This window comes from Camelina sativa, chromosome 11 (genome assembly GCF_000633955.1).
Source record: "Camelina sativa cultivar DH55 chromosome 11, Cs, whole genome shotgun sequence".
NCBI classification, from domain to species: Eukaryota; Viridiplantae; Streptophyta; class Magnoliopsida; order Brassicales; family Brassicaceae; genus Camelina; species Camelina sativa.
This window is the reverse complement of record NC_025695.1, coordinates 24867467-24885463: the sequence shown is the minus strand read 5'-3', so window position 1 is coordinate 24885463 and position 17997 is coordinate 24867467. Positions and strand designations below refer to the sequence as shown.

At 36.6% G+C, this 17997-nt stretch overlaps 1 protein-coding gene across 1 annotated transcript; it reads right to left on the bottom strand.

The window, feature by feature from the left end:
- On the bottom strand, window positions 529-1368 carry LOC104724186 (probable thionin-2.4). Its single transcript, XM_010442635.2, has 3 exons — window positions 1081-1368; window positions 926-1003; window positions 529-818 (listed from the first exon to the last, which is right to left on the bottom strand). Exons 1-3 carry the CDS (start codon window positions 1304-1306, stop codon window positions 721-723), a joined length of 402 nt encoding a protein of 133 aa, XP_010440937.1. The 5' UTR covers window positions 1307-1368; the 3' UTR covers window positions 529-720.

Genomic DNA, 17997 nt, shown 5'->3' with positions numbered 1-17997 from the left:
AGAACAGAAGACACCAAGGTTTAATAGATAATTATGACTACCTTCTATGGTTATTTTTATTACTTTTATAGAAGAGACTATTGAGTTCCAAAGAGATGAGGAGGAGAACACCAGAGGATAAAACCAAAACAAAGAACACCAATAACCAAACCGACTCAATCCACATTGCGAGGATTAGGCCGTCGTACGCGTGTGGGCCGTTCATGACGTTCGAGCCCATCTGTTAACCTAATGGACCGATAAAGGACATCCATATAACAATAGAATTATTCATAACAGGAAATGATAGTTTTTTTTTCCTCTCTTTCATTTATTAATCTTATTATTTTCTTAAAATTGTTTTTTTTTAATAGATATTTTGTATTTTTGAAATCAGTGTCTAGTTGAATTTTATGGTTCTCACAAATAAATGAATGAGGGATTTATGATGTTTAAATGATGATTATAGACATATGGCTAATCCATCTTGGTTTTTTACATTTTGGATGTATTACTTGAATTAAATTAGTCACTTAATTAATCTCTCAATTTAAAATTTTAAACACATGTTATTATTTATTTTAAAGATAGAAAATAGAAGGCATACACAATCTACAGATCGACAACCTTCTACATTTTTGTCACACACGACAATTATTGAAAACATGAAAAACAACCCTGTGAAATATGACCACCCCCTTCACCTGAAGATGTATGTGGTATCTTCATGGATATGGTTGTTTAGGCAGTTTCAACTGCATTTATTGAGCCCTTGGTGCAGATTGTAGAACATGCCATGACACATTTTTCAACAGCTCTATTCACGATTTCACTAGCATCTAGTCATTGAAACAAAATTTGAATGTATTATAAATATGTTCTCTTGTGAAGTATTTAAACAAAACTTTCTATAGTAATGATAATGAGATTTACTAGTTCGCTTTACCGGAGTTATTGAGAGTGGTTAAAGCACAGCAGATAGAAGATACACACCCAACATTGCAGTATTTATTCACAGCATCACCTTGAAACAAAAATCAAAACAACTAAATAATGAAATCTTGATCCGTATTTAATAACGTAAAATAATAATTAATTTACCTGTGTTCTCAAGAATGTCCTTAGTATATCCATTAGGACATTCCCCGTTAACGAGTTTGCAGCGACTGAGTTTAGCACAACTTTTTCTAGGAGCTCCTTCAAGGCGGCAATAATTATAGACATATCTAGCAGCGGTGGAGGGACAGCAGCTCTTTGCATCAACTTGAATTTGTGCCATGAACAGACTCATTACGAGCACACTTAGAATCAATGTTTTTCCTTCCATCTTTCGATTGATTAGTTGTCTGACCACAAAAATGTATGTGGAGAGTTATAAGCTTGTATTGATGAACTGATGATGAAACAAGGCTCGCTTAAATACTAGTTGGTCTACAATTTGCAACCACAAAACTTTGTTTAATAGCCAGGTTTATCACATGCCGCGTGGACCAACAAAATTGTTACCTTCACCTCCTGATGATCTCTAATTCAGACCAAGAAGAGTTTATATTTTCTTTTCTTTTTCTCCTAGGTTAAATAGAACCAAACAGAGAATTTTGTTGAAGTTTTGTGTTCCTTAATATATTATTTAGGATATTCCGTATAAGTTTGGCTGGTTATATTTTGGCCATGTTCGTTTTGTGCATTAGATGCAATATCTGGATACAGTATCAAGACGCAGTATTTGGACGCAATATCTAAACATCTAAATAATGTTCGTTTGCGTTGTTGGTTCATGCGTCTATAAATTGTATCTGGATAAAATTATGTTTGTTTTTTAATTCGATATTTGTGCATCTGAATACAATCATAAACAAGATTTTATGTTATGACCAAAAACCCCTTTATTTTATGTTAAAGATTTAGTGGTTATAATGTATGTTCGTGCTAACTGCTAATCGTATAATTATTATATTATGTCGATAATATATTTTATCAATTCTTGTATATGAGTAGTTTGGAGAGGGAAATATAAGAACGGAGTTTGTTTTTTATTTTCTTCTGAATGATTTCCATAAATTAAGACTGAAAGTTTTACACTTTACAAAAAGGAACCAAAACAATCATAAACAAGGAGCCAAAGCAACTAAATATATCTTTCGTCTGAGACAAAAACTCTCTGTAAACAAAAATGGTAGCCCTGAACTATATATGATTGTGATCGTTTGCCACTTGTGACACTCTTAGCTATCAAGAAAGCACCTAAGTTAGTCTTTCTTGTTTCAAAGATTGTTTTCCATTCCTGAGCTATATTTGATTGTGATTGTTTGCCAAAGATTGTGATTGTTTCAAAGATTGTTTTCCATTCCTGAGCTATATATGATTGTGATTCCTGAGCTATATAAGATAGTGATTGTTTCAAAGATTGTTTTCCATTCCTGAGCTATATATGATTGTGATCGTTTGCCACTTGTGACATTCTTGTTTTAAAGATTGTAACCAAAAATGGTAGCCCTGAGCTATATATATGATTGTGATTGTTTGCCACTTGTGACACTCTTAGCTATAAAGGACAGGGCCAGCGATAGTTTCTCAGCCTGCAGTTTAAAGTTTGGCCAAGCAGAAGGTCTGTTCGTAGTTTGTTACAACGTGTTTTTCGTTTCTTCATTTAATTTTTAACCAACTCTCTTGAGGTTATGTAGGTATATATTAAATTTTTAACCAACTCTATTGTCGTTATGTAGATATATATTTTTATACAAATTAAAAATATGAGAAAAAATCGTTTTTTTGACCGCGTTTTGTGTATCTTTTTGTTTAGTTTTAACCAACTCTTTTGTTTCGACTTTTTAGTTTGAGATTTGAATAATAGATTTGGTTTTATTTCCAATTTCAGTTTTATAGTGTTATCAATAGATATGATTTTGTATTGGCATTACCAAAGGAAAGAAAAAGCATTCTATTTTGACATTTCTTCACGACAAGAACTTTTTATATGTCAATATATATGTTCGACAACTATATTTCTACAAATTTTCATGTCACGTACGTAAGTATGTGAAAGCCATATAATCTTTTCAGTTTGATAAATGAAGATAGTTTCACATAAAGCTTTTTGGACTCTTGCAAGATATTTGAGAACTACGGAGTAGCTTTGTTGCTATAATTTTCAATTTTACTCCTTATCTTACCAATCATGTGGCAGATTCGTTCGCTAAAAAGACTTTAGCCTCCTGTGATTTTGTAACACCCGAATTCGATACCCAGAACTGGTCAATGGCTTGACTCCCTGGCCCGGCCCAAAAGCTCTTTAAATGCAAAACTACCAACTAACCTTGCAAAAAGAACTCTTAGCTTAACCAACCTGTAAAAAGAGAGGGGTGAGTAATTGACAATTACTCAGTGAGGGCAAGCCTTAGGGCTCACGAAGTCTTCATACACAAACATGCTTAGACCATCACAAAGTCTAAACCTAAGACAAGCAATCAATCACGTGTCAACGACACACAAACTTCAAACAAATGAGACTACGTCCCATAAACAACGCTGTGCATTACGGAATTTCTCATGCTTTCGCACTTCTTCCTGCACATTTCCGTCGCCGTGCATTACGGGATTCCTCATGCTTTCGCACTTCTTCCTGCACATTTCTATTACCGTGCATTACGGGATTCCTCATGCTTTCGCACTTCTTCCTGCACTTTTTCATTTGCGTATCCGGATTCCTCATGCTTCTCGCACTTCTTCCACACACAACGCGTTGGCTCGTCAGCCAATCCTGATCTACCTGCATTCCGCAGCCAATCCTGATCTACCCGCATTCCGCGCCCGTAGACCACCACACAACTACAAGGAGAATTCCTTGTAGGGCTCTCTGCGGTTCTCCCGCTTCTTCGTGCCTCTTGGCACATTTTCTCCTCACTCAAACAATTTATTTTATCACACACCACACAATCCTGTTTTAAAATATCTAGTTCTTTTAATTTTCAAATCCTATTACTAATTCTTTTTCTTTACCTTTTATTTAGTAAATATATATTATTACACTCAACAATCAACTAAGATTATTTATATATAATCCATAGGTATACTTGGCTTAACCTTAAACTAAGTAACTATCTAAACATATCGGCATATGAAAAAGACACCAACTAGTCCTCACCTTAGCCACACAAATTGCATTCTCGGTTTAGCACTTGCAACAATAAATTTTGTTTTAACAGCAACCTCGGTCTGCAACAGTTTATATTAGACGATCAAAAATTATAATCCATGATTTATTCTATTAAACCAAATCCAGAACGCATACCCCGCTTGATATATGCTTGACTTTGTGCTAATTAATTAAATCGATTAACCAGAATTTGACAATTAAACCAAACCAAGCCAATATAATTATTCCCAATTATACACGATTCACCATATTAAATTAACCCGACGTCAACGTACGTAACCACGCATAGCACCACAATTCAACTCATGCACGTACATTCAACGAAAAGAACTTAAATTACACAGTCCCTAGTGTAAATCAAAATCTGAAAAAGAAACAAATTACAATACAATATTACAAACAATAGTTTGGATGAAAATTGTACCTCATTGGTTAGTGAAGAAGGAGGTCGTATCAGCCTCCATGCTCTCCAGGGTGTATCCAGGATTGTCACTACTTTCAATGGGTGATGGGGTTATCTAATCAGCAAGGTCGGTAATTGATTAGCTCAAATTAACCCTATAGCCACTCTCTCAGATGAAGAGATCACTGTAGTACTTATTTTTCTTTATATATAAAATTTTATTTTCTTGAGGATAAATTTTCATGAATTTCTCTACAATATTAACCAATATCTCTCTATCACTGCTGCAACTCTTCAAACTATAGACAAAATTGTAACGCCTAAACCATATGCCCATACATTCATGGTTTACACTAAGAGAAAAAGTGGCGCTTTGATTCACTCTCGATGCCCTTTGTCTTTTGGTGATCTATCTATTTTCTTGGAACATGTTCTAAGCTTCTCTAAATTTCTTATGTAAATACTGAAACTGTTTGTGATATAAAAAAGAATAAAAGACATGAAAAATGTTTCATATTCCTTTAAATTTAGGTCTATTGTTTTTAATGATGATAGACATGTGGCACTCTCTCCATTGTTGATGTATCACTCAAATGGAGAGATTTGGTCATCTTTCATAGTATAGATTTCTTGTATTTTTATTTACAATTTCTGAAACCAAACAAATTATCTTTCGCTCATTTTAGCTATTTACGATTCTCACAAATCTTTAGTATACCATTGGTTCTTGGGGATTCGACACCGTATATATTGCCTTGCGGTTAAATGTATCGAGTAATTATTCTAGCAATCATGAATCTAAGTATTGTTTTCGATTAGGGCATCTTTATGATTTGGGGTTTTAATCGGGTCTAGGCTGCGAGTTAAATTGGTTTATGGGTGGTTTAAGTTCGTTCGTTTTGGTTAAGACTACAATAAACCAACACTAACCAAGCACAATGTGTAATTAAGTTTCGAACATTCATTTGATGGGGAAATGAATATCGAAGTTTAGATATGGAGAGAAATAATTGCAGAATTATTTTTCTGGGGGGAATTGGACAGCCGAGAGTATAGAAGTTTGGGTGGAAAATTAAAATATGAGTTTTGTGTTTCTTTTTTTTTATTTTATTTTTAACTAACATTATTGTTTCCAGTCTAAATTTGTATTATAATCTGTAGTGGAATTGTCCTTTTTTATATTAAAAACTAAAGAGATGTAGTGAAGTGTCTAATCGTTTGCTTTGAGTGTAAAATTTCAAATATATTCGGTAGTGGAATTGTGTGTTTTGGATCGGTAGTGAAACTGTTGACGAATCATTTATTTCTCAACTAACACATTAAATTATAAGGTTACTCTTTAAACCTGAAAATACGATCGAGTTTATGGAACACATGAAATATGTTTTGGAGCAAACCAATCTCCTCTATAACAACAGATTAGAGAAAATTGTATCACTAAAATTTCACATATTTTCTTTTCAAAATATTGATTGGTTTATGGGTTTTAATAACATAACTTTAGGGAAAATTACCAAAAAAAAATATTAATTTATTTTAATTTGAACATTTAATACCCAATATTTTTTGTTATAATTGTCACGCACGTGTCCCAAAGATTAATATATAAATGTTGTAAACTAGAGAAATCGAAGGAGGTTTTCTCTTGTCTTACTCTTATTCATTATATTCGATAATCATATATAAATAGTGAAGGACAAAGCCTTATCACTTTAGGAAACTTAAACCGACTAAGTACAAAAGAGGTGGCTGATGGGCCTTATTGTCTTGGACGTACATGGGTCGTGTATGGACCGTGGATGGACCGGTTATGGAAGATCCACTCCAACTGTTTTACAACACTCCCCCTTGGATGACATAACCATGTCGATGCTAAGGGATCGGTGCAATACGCTTGGGGGTGCTGCCTCATTAAAACCTTACCATGAAAACCCAATGGGACAAAACCATGGTGAAGGAAAAAGAGTACAGCACATATTGCTTCCCCTGTTCCAATCATCACTAAAAGTCTTGAAGTCTCCGCATTCCAATCTGGTGCGTGAGCTTCTTGAATATCGATGTCGGCAATGACTAGGTGAAGAGATCGGCTGAGTTGTCGCAAGCCTGAACTTGTACCACTTGAACTTCTCCGGCCTTTTGTAATTCATGTGTGAAGAAGAACTTGGGTAAGATGTACTTCGTCCGATCTCCTTTAATGTATCCTTCCTTGAGTTGTGCGATGCAAGCCGTATTGTCCTCATATGTAACTGTTGCTTCCTTATCGTCAGCCATGCCACAATCTGTCCTGATATGTTGAATCATCGATCTCAACCAAACACATTCACGGCTGGCTTCGTGAATTGCTAGAATCTCCGTGTGATTAGATGAAGTGGCCACAATGCTTTGCTCCATAGAACGCCACGAAATCGCGGTACCACCGTGTGTAAACAAATAGCCAGTTTGAGACTTTGAATTATGTGGATCCGATAAGTAACTTGCATCAACAAAACCAACTAAACCTTCTTTGTTATAGTTAATATAATATAAACCCAAATATGTCGTCCCTTGTAGGTAACATAACACATGTTTAATACCGTTCCAGTGCCTTTGGGTCGGACAAGAACTAAATCTTGCTAGGTGGTTCACGGCAAAACATATGTCCGGTCTCGTGTGGCTAGCCAAGAACATTAAAACTCCTATAGCACTGAGGTATGGCAAATCCGGACCGAGAATCTCTTTATCGTCCTTCTTTGGACCGAATGGATCTTTATCCAAATCAAGGCTCCTTACAACCATTGGGCTAGTTAATGGGTGAGCTTGGTCCATATTAAACCTCTTGAGTACCTTTTCTGTATATGTCATTTGATGCACAAGGATTCCATCATTTATGTACTCAAGCTGCAATCCCAAACAGAACTTAGTTTTACCTAGGTCTTTCATTTCAAACTCTTTCTTGAGATATTCAACTGTTTGGGTGATTTCCCCACAGGTTCCTAGGATATTCAAATCATCCACATATACTGCTATGATTACAAACCCTTTGTTTGCAAACTTCTTTATAAAAATACATGGACTAATTGGATCATTCTTATAGCCCTCTTTGGCTAGGTACTCACTTAATCTATTGTACCACATTCTCCCACTTTGTTTCAGTCCATAAAGGGATTTGTCTAGCCTTATGCAGTATTGTTCTTGAGAACCACTCTTATCTTTGAGCTCAATACCCTATGGTAATCTCATATAAATCTCATTTTCCAGTGGACCATATAAATATGCGGTTACAACATCCATTAACCGCAAATCCAGTTTTTCTCTTATAGCCAAACTTAGCAAATATCTAAAAGTCGTTGCATCCATCACAGGGGAGTGTGTCTCCTCATAATGTATTCCTGGTCTTTGAGAGAATCTTTGTGCCACAAGTCGTGCCTTATATCTCACGATTTCATTATTCTCATTTCTCTTTCTTACAAAGACCCACTTATGTCCAACTGACTTTATATTGAATGGTGTCCTTAAGATCGGACCACACACATTCCTCTTCTTTAAAGAGTTTAACTCCACGTCAATGGCTTCTTTCCATTTTAACCAATTTTTACTTTCAGTGCACTCTAATATAGACGTGGGTTCATGATCCTCATTTATCTCAAGTGCTACCTTGTATGCAAATATTTCATCGATGTCGACATCTTTTTGGTTGCATTGTATTCCAGACATGATATAATTGATTGAGATCTCATTATAATCAACACCTTCAGGTCCTTGAGGTTCAGCGTCCCAAACCTCATTCGGTACCTTAGGATTTGCCGCGGCCATGTCTATAATTTCCTTAATCTCGGAAACGGGCCTTAAACCTCTTTGGAACCTAATGGTCTACCACGTTTCAAACGGGCCTTAGACTCTGGAGCAAATTGATTATTGTGTTCCTTCTGAACATCAATACGTACTGGTGCATTACAAGCTGGTATGTACGATTTTGTTATTCTCTTTGGGTCAGCAAAGGAATCTGGCAATTGAATAGCTAGCTTTTGCAAATGTATAATCTTTTGGACCTCTGCATCACATGCTAGAGTCCAAGGATCTTGCCAATTTAAGGATGTTTGATTCCATGATATCTCCTTGACCAGCTTGTTATTCTCTCCACCCAACATAGGAAATTCGGATTCAGTAAACTGACAATCCGCGTATCTGGCCTTAAATAAATCACCCGTAGTTGGCTCAAGATACTTAATAATGGTGGGAGAATCATATCCAACATTTATTCCCATCCTCCTTTGAGGTCCCATCTTAGTTCTCTGTGGTGGAGCAATTGATACATAAACGGCACACCCGAATGTTTTTAGATGAGATATGTCTGGCTCATGACCTGTTAATAATTGGGATGGTGAATACTTATGTTCACTAGATGGCCTGATGCGTATTAATTCAGCTGCATGTAATACTGCGTGTCTCCAAGCCGACACAGGAAGCTTCGACCTCATAAGCAATGGCCGAGCAATCAATTGAATATGTTTAATAAAAGATTCAGCTAATCCATTTTGTGTATGGACATGTGCCACGGGATGTTCCACACTCACCCCCATGGACATACAATAATCGTTAAACGCTTGGGATGTAAATTCACCAGCATTGTCTAGACGTATAGTCTTAAGTGGAAAATCTGGAAAGTGGGCTCGCAGACGTATAATTTGGGCCAGCAATCTAGCAAATGCAAGGTTTCTAGTTGACAATAAGCAAACATGCGAACATCTAGTCGATGCATCAATAAGGACCATGAAATATCTAAATGTCCCACAAGGAGGGTGTATTGGTCCACATATGTCTCCTTGTATCCTTTCCAGAAAATGCAAAGTTTCTTTATTTACTTTGGCTGGTGATGGCCTTATAATAAGTTTCCCTTGTGCACATGCAACACACGTGAGATGTTTAGAGATAACTTTCCTCTCTTTAAGAGTGTGCCCATTAAAATTCTTTATTAGCTTACGCATCATGTTAGAACCCGGATGGCCAAGCCGGTCATGCCATAAATTGAATTGTTCATTGAACATCTTATTCATTGCCAAGTTAGCTTCTATCATATCAATCCTAGCATGGTAAAGACCAGTGGCTAGTGCAGGTATAGCCTCTAGGACTTTCTTATGTCCTTGGGTGATTTCTGTAATATATAGAAACTCTTTGTTTCCTTCACCCTTTGTCTCAACATGGAAACCATTCAAATGAATGTCCTTAAAACTCAATAAACTTCTCTTTCAGCTGGGTGAATACAAGGCATCACTTATTTCAAGATGTGTGCCATTAGGTAGCAAAATATTAGCCTGGCCGTAGCCTTCAATTAGGTTTGCTATACCCGCAATTGTACTAACATTGGTATTTTTCATAATGAGATTAAGAAAATATCTCTTATCCTTCAAAATTGTGTGGCTGGATCCACTATCCTTCAAAATTATGTTTTTAAACGTTTAAAGTAATATATTGAAGGAAAATAAATAATTGAATTTAAACCAAAATAATTATCCAAAACAATAACCCAATCAAATGCAAAACATAAACCACAAAATTAAATCAAAACAACATTTGAGTTTAATTATCCTCTCCTAAACAATCAGAGGTTTCATAATCCAATAGGTCATCCTTCTCATGGTCGAAATCACCTTCACCATCTAGATGAACCAAATTAGCTTCTGGATTTTTCTTTAGACTCTCTTGATAGAGATCAACAAGGTGCTTAGAGGTTCTGCAAGTCTTTATCCAATGGTTCTCCATACCACATCTATGACAAGTGAACTTGGTCTTATGTTGCGGTTTAAATTGCCCGCGGTCTCTACCCCGACCACGGCCAAAGCCGAATCGGTTTCCACGTCCTTGACCACCAAATTTGTGTCCTTGATAGGTCCCACGACCAGGACCACCACGTCCACCTCCTCTACGGCCACAGCCATACTTTTCCCTATGGACATAGTTAGACTCCTTAGTCTCTTTCGGCTCTTTAGGCTCTTGAGGGTTTTTTTTTGCCATATCCACCTTGTGAGCTTCTGGTAATGGAGTAGTACCAGGAGGTCTCAATGCACTATTCATCATCAATAGCTCATTGTTCNTCAAATGAATGTCCTTAAAACTCAATAAACTTCTCTTTCAGCTGGGTGAATACAAGGCATCACTTATTTCAAGATGTGTGCCATTAGGTAGCAAAATATTAGCCTGGCCGTAGCCTTCAATTAGGTTTGCTATACCCGCAATTGTACTAACATTGGTATTTTTCATAATGAGATTAAGAAAATATCTCTTATCCTTCAAAATTGTGTGGCTGGATCCACTATCCTTCAAAATTATGTTTTTAAACGTTTAAAGTAATATATTGAAGGAAAATAAATAATTGAATTTAAACCAAAATAATTATCCAAAACAATAACCCAATCAAATGCAAAACATAAACCACAAAATTAAATCAAAACAACATTTGAGTTTAATTATCCTCTCCTAAACAATCAGAGGTTTCATAATCCAATAGGTCATCCTTCTCATGGTCGAAATCACCTTCACCATCTAGATGAACCAAATTAGCTTCTGGATTTTTCTTTAGACTCTCTTGATAGAGATCAACAAGGTGCTTAGAGGTTCTGCAAGTCTTTATCCAATGGTTCTCCATACCACATCTATGACAAGTGAACTTGGTCTTATGTTGCGGTTTAAATTGCCCGCGGTCTCTACCCCGACCACGGCCAAAGCCGAATCGGTTTCCACGTCCTTGACCACCAAATTTGTGTCCTTGATAGGTCCCACGACCAGGACCACCACGTCCACCTCCTCTACGGCCACAGCCATACTTTTCCCTATGGACATAGTTAGACTCCTTAGTCTCTTTCGGCTCTTTAGGCTCTTGAGGGTTTTTTTTTGCCATATCCACCTTGTGAGCTTCTGGTAATGGAGTAGTACCAGGAGGTCTCAATGCACTATTCATCATCAATAGCTCATTGTTCTGATCAGCTAGCAACAAACAAGAGATAAGGTCCGCATATGTCTTAAACCCCTTTTCACGATACTGTTGTTGAAGCAGTATGTTATTGGAGTGAAAGGTAGAGAATGTCTTCTCTAGCAGATCCTTATCAGTAACCTCTGTACCACATAACCTTAGGATTGAGACTATATTAAATAGCTCTGAGTTATACTCATCCACGGATTGGTAGTCATGTATCCTTAGGTTTTTCCAATCTAATTGAGCCTTTGGTAAGTGCACCGTCTTTTGGTGTCCATATCTGCCTTTCAGCTCTGTCCAAAGGTCNTATTTTTCATAATGAGATTAAGAAAATATCTCTTATCCTTCAAAATTGTGTGGCTGGATCCACTATCCTTCAAAATTATGTTTTTAAACGTTTAAAGTAATATATTGAAGGAAAATAAATAATTGAATTTAAACCAAAATAATTATCCAAAACAATAACCCAATCAAATGCAAAACATAAACCACAAAATTAAATCAAAACAACATTTGAGTTTAATTATCCTCTCCTAAACAATCAGAGGTTTCATAATCCAATAGGTCATCCTTCTCATGGTCGAAATCACCTTCACCATCTAGATGAACCAAATTAGCTTCTGGATTTTTCTTTAGACTCTCTTGATAGAGATCAACAAGGTGCTTAGAGGTTCTGCAAGTCTTTATCCAATGGTTCTCCATACCACATCTATGACAAGTGAACTTGGTCTTATGTTGCGGTTTAAATTGCCCGCGGTCTCTACCCCGACCACGGCCAAAGCCGAATCGGTTTCCACGTCCTTGACCACCAAATTTGTGTCCTTGATAGGTCCCACGACCAGGACCACCACGTCCACCTCCTCTACGGCCACAGCCATACTTTTCCCTATGGACATAGTTAGACTCCTTAGTCTCTTTCGGCTCTTTAGGCTCTTGAGGGTTTTTTTTTGCCATATCCACCTTGTGAGCTTCTGGTAATGGAGTAGTACCAGGAGGTCTCAATGCACTATTCATCATCAATAGCTCATTGTTCTGATCAGCTAGCAACAAACAAGAGATAAGGTCCGCATATGTCTTAAACCCCTTTTCACGATACTGTTGTTGAAGCAGTATGTTATTGGAGTGAAAGGTAGAGAATGTCTTCTCTAGCAGATCCTTATCAGTAACCTCTGTACCACATAACCTTAGGATTGAGACTATATTAAATAGCTCTGAGTTATACTCATCCACGGATTGGTAGTCATGTATCCTTAGGTTTTTCCAATCTAATTGAGCCTTTGGTAAGTGCACCGTCTTTTGGTGTCCATATCTGCCTTTCAGCTCTGTCCAAAGGTCAAGAGGATCTTCAACAGTGAGGTACTGGTTCTTGAGACTCTTAGCAAGGTGGTGGCGTATATGCATTATTGCCTTGTACTTATCCTTTTCTGCACATTCAACCTCATCCTCAATGCATTCGCATAAATCCTTTGATTTCAGATGGATCTTAGTGTCTAAAGCCCATTGCAAGTAATTGTCTCCAGAAGCATTAAGGGCAGCATAGGATAGGTTGTTCAGCTTTGACATCTGCACAATACAGAACAAACATTCGATCATTAGCATGCGGTATTTGAGACCGTACCATGCAACAATTTAAGGCCATGCGATATTTGAGACCGAACCATGCCAATCACTTAGGGCCATGCGGTATTTGAGACTGAACCATGCCACTCTATTTATACTCAAATTTTCGTGGTTCAATATGCATGAGACAACAATCCTAGATACTAGCATGCAAAGATTTCCTTTTTCTTAAGTTTTCCTTTTCTTAGAATAAATTTCCTATTTCCTAACATGGGATAACAACATAATATTTTCTTAAGCTTTTAAGATAATGACTATAATTATTTAGAAGTTATCCTAATTTATTTTATGCAAGCATAGAATATTTCCGATTTTAATTAGGATTTTAGGGTTTCGATTTTTAGCAAAACAATCAAACCTGATCGGATTCTAACAACCTAGAACAAACAGCTTTAGATTTTTCTNAACTTGGTCTTATGTTGCGGTTTAAATTGCCCGCGGTCTCTACCCCGACCACGGCCAAAGCCGAATCGGTTTCCACGTCCTTGACCACCAAATTTGTGTCCTTGATAGGTCCCACGACCAGGACCACCACGTCCACCTCCTCTACGGCCACAGCCATACTTTTCCCTATGGACATAGTTAGACTCCTTAGTCTCTTTCGGCTCTTTAGGCTCTTGAGGGTTTTTTTTTGCCATATCCACCTTGTGAGCTTCTGGTAATGGAGTAGTACCAGGAGGTCTCAATGCACTATTCATCATCAATAGCTCATTGTTCTGATCAGCTAGCAACAAACAAGAGATAAGGTCCGCATATGTCTTAAACCCCTTTTCACGATACTGTTGTTGAAGCAGTATGTTATTGGAGTGAAAGGTAGAGAATGTCTTCTCTAGCAGATCCTTATCAGTAACCTCTGTACCACATAACCTTAGGATTGAGACTATATTAAATAGCTCTGAGTTATACTCATCCACGGATTGGTAGTCATGTATCCTTAGGTTTTTCCAATCTAATTGAGCCTTTGGTAAGTGCACCGTCTTTTGGTGTCCATATCTGCCTTTCAGCTCTGTCCAAAGGTCAAGAGGATCTTCAACAGTGAGGTACTGGTTCTTGAGACTCTTAGCAAGGTGGTGGCGTATATGCATTATTGCCTTGTACTTATCCTTTTCTGCACATTCAACCTCATCCTCAATGCATTCGCATAAATCCTTTGATTTCAGATGGATCTTAGTGTCTAAAGCCCATTGCAAGTAATTGTCTCCAGAAGCATTAAGGGCAGCATAGGATAGGTTGTTCAGCTTTGACATCTGCACAATACAGAACAAACATTCGATCATTAGCATGCGGTATTTGAGACCGTACCATGCAACAATTTAAGGCCATGCGATATTTGAGACCGAACCATGCCAATCACTTAGGGCCATGCGGTATTTGAGACTGAACCATGCCACTCTATTTATACTCAAATTTTCGTGGTTCAATATGCATGAGACAACAATCCTAGATACTAGCATGCAAAGATTTCCTTTTTCTTAAGTTTTCCTTTTCTTAGAATAAATTTCCTATTTCCTAACATGGGATAACAACATAATATTTTCTTAAGCTTTTAAGATAATGACTATAATTATTTAGAAGTTATCCTAATTTATTTTATGCAAGCATAGAATATTTCCGATTTTAATTAGGATTTTAGGGTTTCGATTTTTAGCAAAACAATCAAACCTGATCGGATTCTAACAACCTAGAACAAACAGCTTTAGATTTTTCTATATGAATTTTGGATTTAATGGTTTAGTTCTAGGGTTCTTATGCATCAAGCAAACAATCAAACACAACCGGATTTTAACTATATCATAAACAGTTTAATTGCAAACAATCTAAACAACCTATAACAACCGATTTTAAAGTTTTAAAGTTATAGGGTTTTAGGATTTCAAAGCATAAGAACTTGTTTGTTGATTGTTTACTTGTAGTTTCAGGGTTCCAATAAATTAAGAGATTAAGTTCGATTCATAGGTTCTAAGAGGGTTTGATCTTATTTACCTTCCACCGATTTGGGGTTGACTGGAATTGAACCGGGAGCTATAGACCTCGGTTGTACCTTGAGTTGATCCACGAACCACGAACCATGAACCACGAACCTCGACAGGGTAAGCAGACGAACCGAGCAGAGCTTGACCACGAACAGATCTCCGAACAGGAACTAGCCGCGAACACAGATGGGAGCTGATTGCTGGACTTGGACGAACAAGAACTTTGTGGGCAGCGGTTTTTTAGGGTTTTAGGGTAAGGGTTTTTTCAGCTGGTTTTAGAGCTTCGTGCTGATAACGTGTTGTAAACTAGAGAAATCGAAGGAGGTTTTCTCTTGTTTTATTCTTATTCATTATGTTCGATAATCATACATATATAGTGAAGGACAAAGCCTTATCACTTTAGGAAACTTAAGCCGACTAAGTACAAAGGAGGTGGCCGATGGGCCTTATTGTCTTGGACGTACATGGGCCGTGTATGGACCGCGGATGGACCAGTTATGGAAGATCCACTCCAAGTATTTTACAACAATAAATGATTTGATTTTATGTCGGGAACTGAAGTTGAATCGGTTTAGTCTGGTTGGTTTAGGAGGAGTTGTTAATTAAACCAAACTCAATTATATAAATGTGATCATATGGTTTAATTGAGTTTTGTTTATTAAACCGAAACTAAACCAGCCTAAACCAAAAGCCCTAATTTACTCTTTTTATAAAAAGAAAAATTTTTGGGTTCACCCCTAGGGCTGAACAACTCTCATTCACCCCCTCTTAATTAACAAATCAAAATACAACAATATGCCATGTAATATCATATTAAAAAAAATCAAAATTAAAATAAAAAGACAATATAAATTAAGGAAACAAATTATGTAGATCTTTTATTAAAGAAATTATGTCGGTTTGGGTTATAAAAGAGGATTATTGTTTAAATTTGTAATTTAAAATTTTTTATATCGGTTTAGGTTTATAAAGAATTGTTAGGATTTAGATTTTATATTTAAACAAAATTATATGTCGGTTTGGGTTTACAAAAGAGTGGTTATGGTTTAGATTTTACAATTAAATGAAATTATGTATCGGTTTGGGTTTACAAAAGAGTGTTTAGGGTTTAGATTTTACAATTAAACAAAATTATATGTCTGTTTGGGTTTACAAAAGAGTGGTTAGGGTTTAGATTTTATAATTAAATAAAATTATATGTCGGTTTGGGTTTACAAAAGAGTGTTTAGGGTTTAGATTTTACAATTAAACAAAATTATATGTCGATTTGGGTTTACAAAAGAGTGGTTAGGGTTTAGATTTTACAATTAAATGAAATTATATGTCGGTTTAGGTTTACAAAAAAGTGTTTAGGGTTTAGATTTTACAATTAAACAAAATTATATGTCGGTTTGGGTTTATAAAAGAATGTTTAGGGTTTAGATTTTACAATTTAAAAAAATTATATGTCGGTTTGGGTTTATAAAAGAGTAGTTAGGGTTTAGATTTTACAATTAAACAAAATTATATGTCTGTTTGGGTTTATAAAAAAATGGTTAGGGTTTAGATATAATAATTAAAACTGTAATATAATATTTAAATTAATAATTTTAAAATCGATTGATTTACAGAATTTATTTCTTTAATTAAGATTTGTTTCCTTAATTTAAAGGATTATTCACCCCTACAAGTGAACCCAAGAATTGTCCTTATAAAAAAGAGAGCGACGAGCTTGGGGACCGAGACGGACGATGAGAGGATACCCTAGTGGACGTCGAAAGAGAAAGAGATGGAGGTTGAGAGAGTGAGATGTGGTCAACGTGTTGTTGTGATTCCGTGTAGGGTTGTGGTGACGATAGTGATGAAAGGGGAGAGGGGTCGTGAGAGGAGTACGGGTCGAGGTGGTGTTGGCGTGAGAGGAAAAAGGGAAACGCAAGATCTAAACGGGTTTGGGGGAGATGGCTTTAGAAATGTTATTCCCAGAATATAGATGCAGATCAAAACACATGTATTTAACTACAATTCACTTGATGATTCTTTCTCTCTCTCGTAATTGAAACGTATCGGTTATAGAGGCTTGCAAATTGCAATCTCCTAAGACAGAATTTCATCCCTACTATACTGTAAGTAGTTAAGTGGACGTCTATCTTGAGGATTCAACTATCGATCTTCGGATTACACACCTCCGGAGATCCTAGCAAACTATACTATGTTTTCTTTCAGAAATTAACGGGAAGAGAAGAAGAGACGAAACTGTTATATCTTCGTTTATGTCAAGTGATGTGTTTATATATTACACCAAACGTTGTTTCTACAACCGACGTATATGTCTTTTCTAATCGACGCATACAAAGAGTGAAGGTACGTGTATGTTCACTTATAGACACATGTTCTCTTCTTAGTTTAATTTAATTAAATCAAATTAATTAAACAAAACTCTAACAGAAAATATATGTAGAATTGTGAGTTTGATATGAATGAGGACGTTGATCAAACCGACATTTAGGTAATGTGATGTGTTCTCGTTCCCGTGACGTATTCCAAGCCGTGAGAAGAGGGCTGAGTTTCGGTGGTGGTGTGAGAGGGGAAAGTGATGGCGGTGGTCAAAGTTGTGTAAGGAAGTGAGATAAGTGGTTTAACTGTTTGAGTAAAACGGAGAGAAGGAGAGAAGAACGAGGACGTGAAGGAGAGGATAACTTTGGAATCATGACGGAGATGAGAGAGAGAGACGCGGCGGAAGCCTCTTGTGGGTCTGCATAGTCATGTTCTTTCTGTGTAAAGCTTCTCTAGTGATGGGAGAACAGAGTAAAGTGAACAGAGCTGAAGAGGACAAAGAAAGTGAAAGAAGGTTGGAGATAAAGGCAGTGTGTAGGAGCCGACTTTAGAGGCTCAATGGCGCCGGATAATATATTGGTTCGGAATGCTGATTATACTGGCG

What these genes read in the sequence shown, in the direction of transcription:
- LOC104724186 (XM_010442635.2), bottom strand. Translation starts at nt 1,306, where the DNA reads ATGGAAGGAAAAACATTGATTCTAAGTGTGCTCGTAATGAGTCTGTTC. An exon ending in GGACATTCTTGAGAACACAG is followed by an intron (nt 1,004 to 1,080) that starts GTAAATTAATTA and finishes TTTTGTTTCAAG; the next exon opens with GTGATGCTGTGAATAAATAC. An exon ending in AACCACTCTCAATAACTCCG is followed by an intron (nt 819 to 925) that starts GTAAAGCGAACT and finishes TTCAATGACTAG; the next exon opens with ATGCTAGTGAAATCGTGAAT.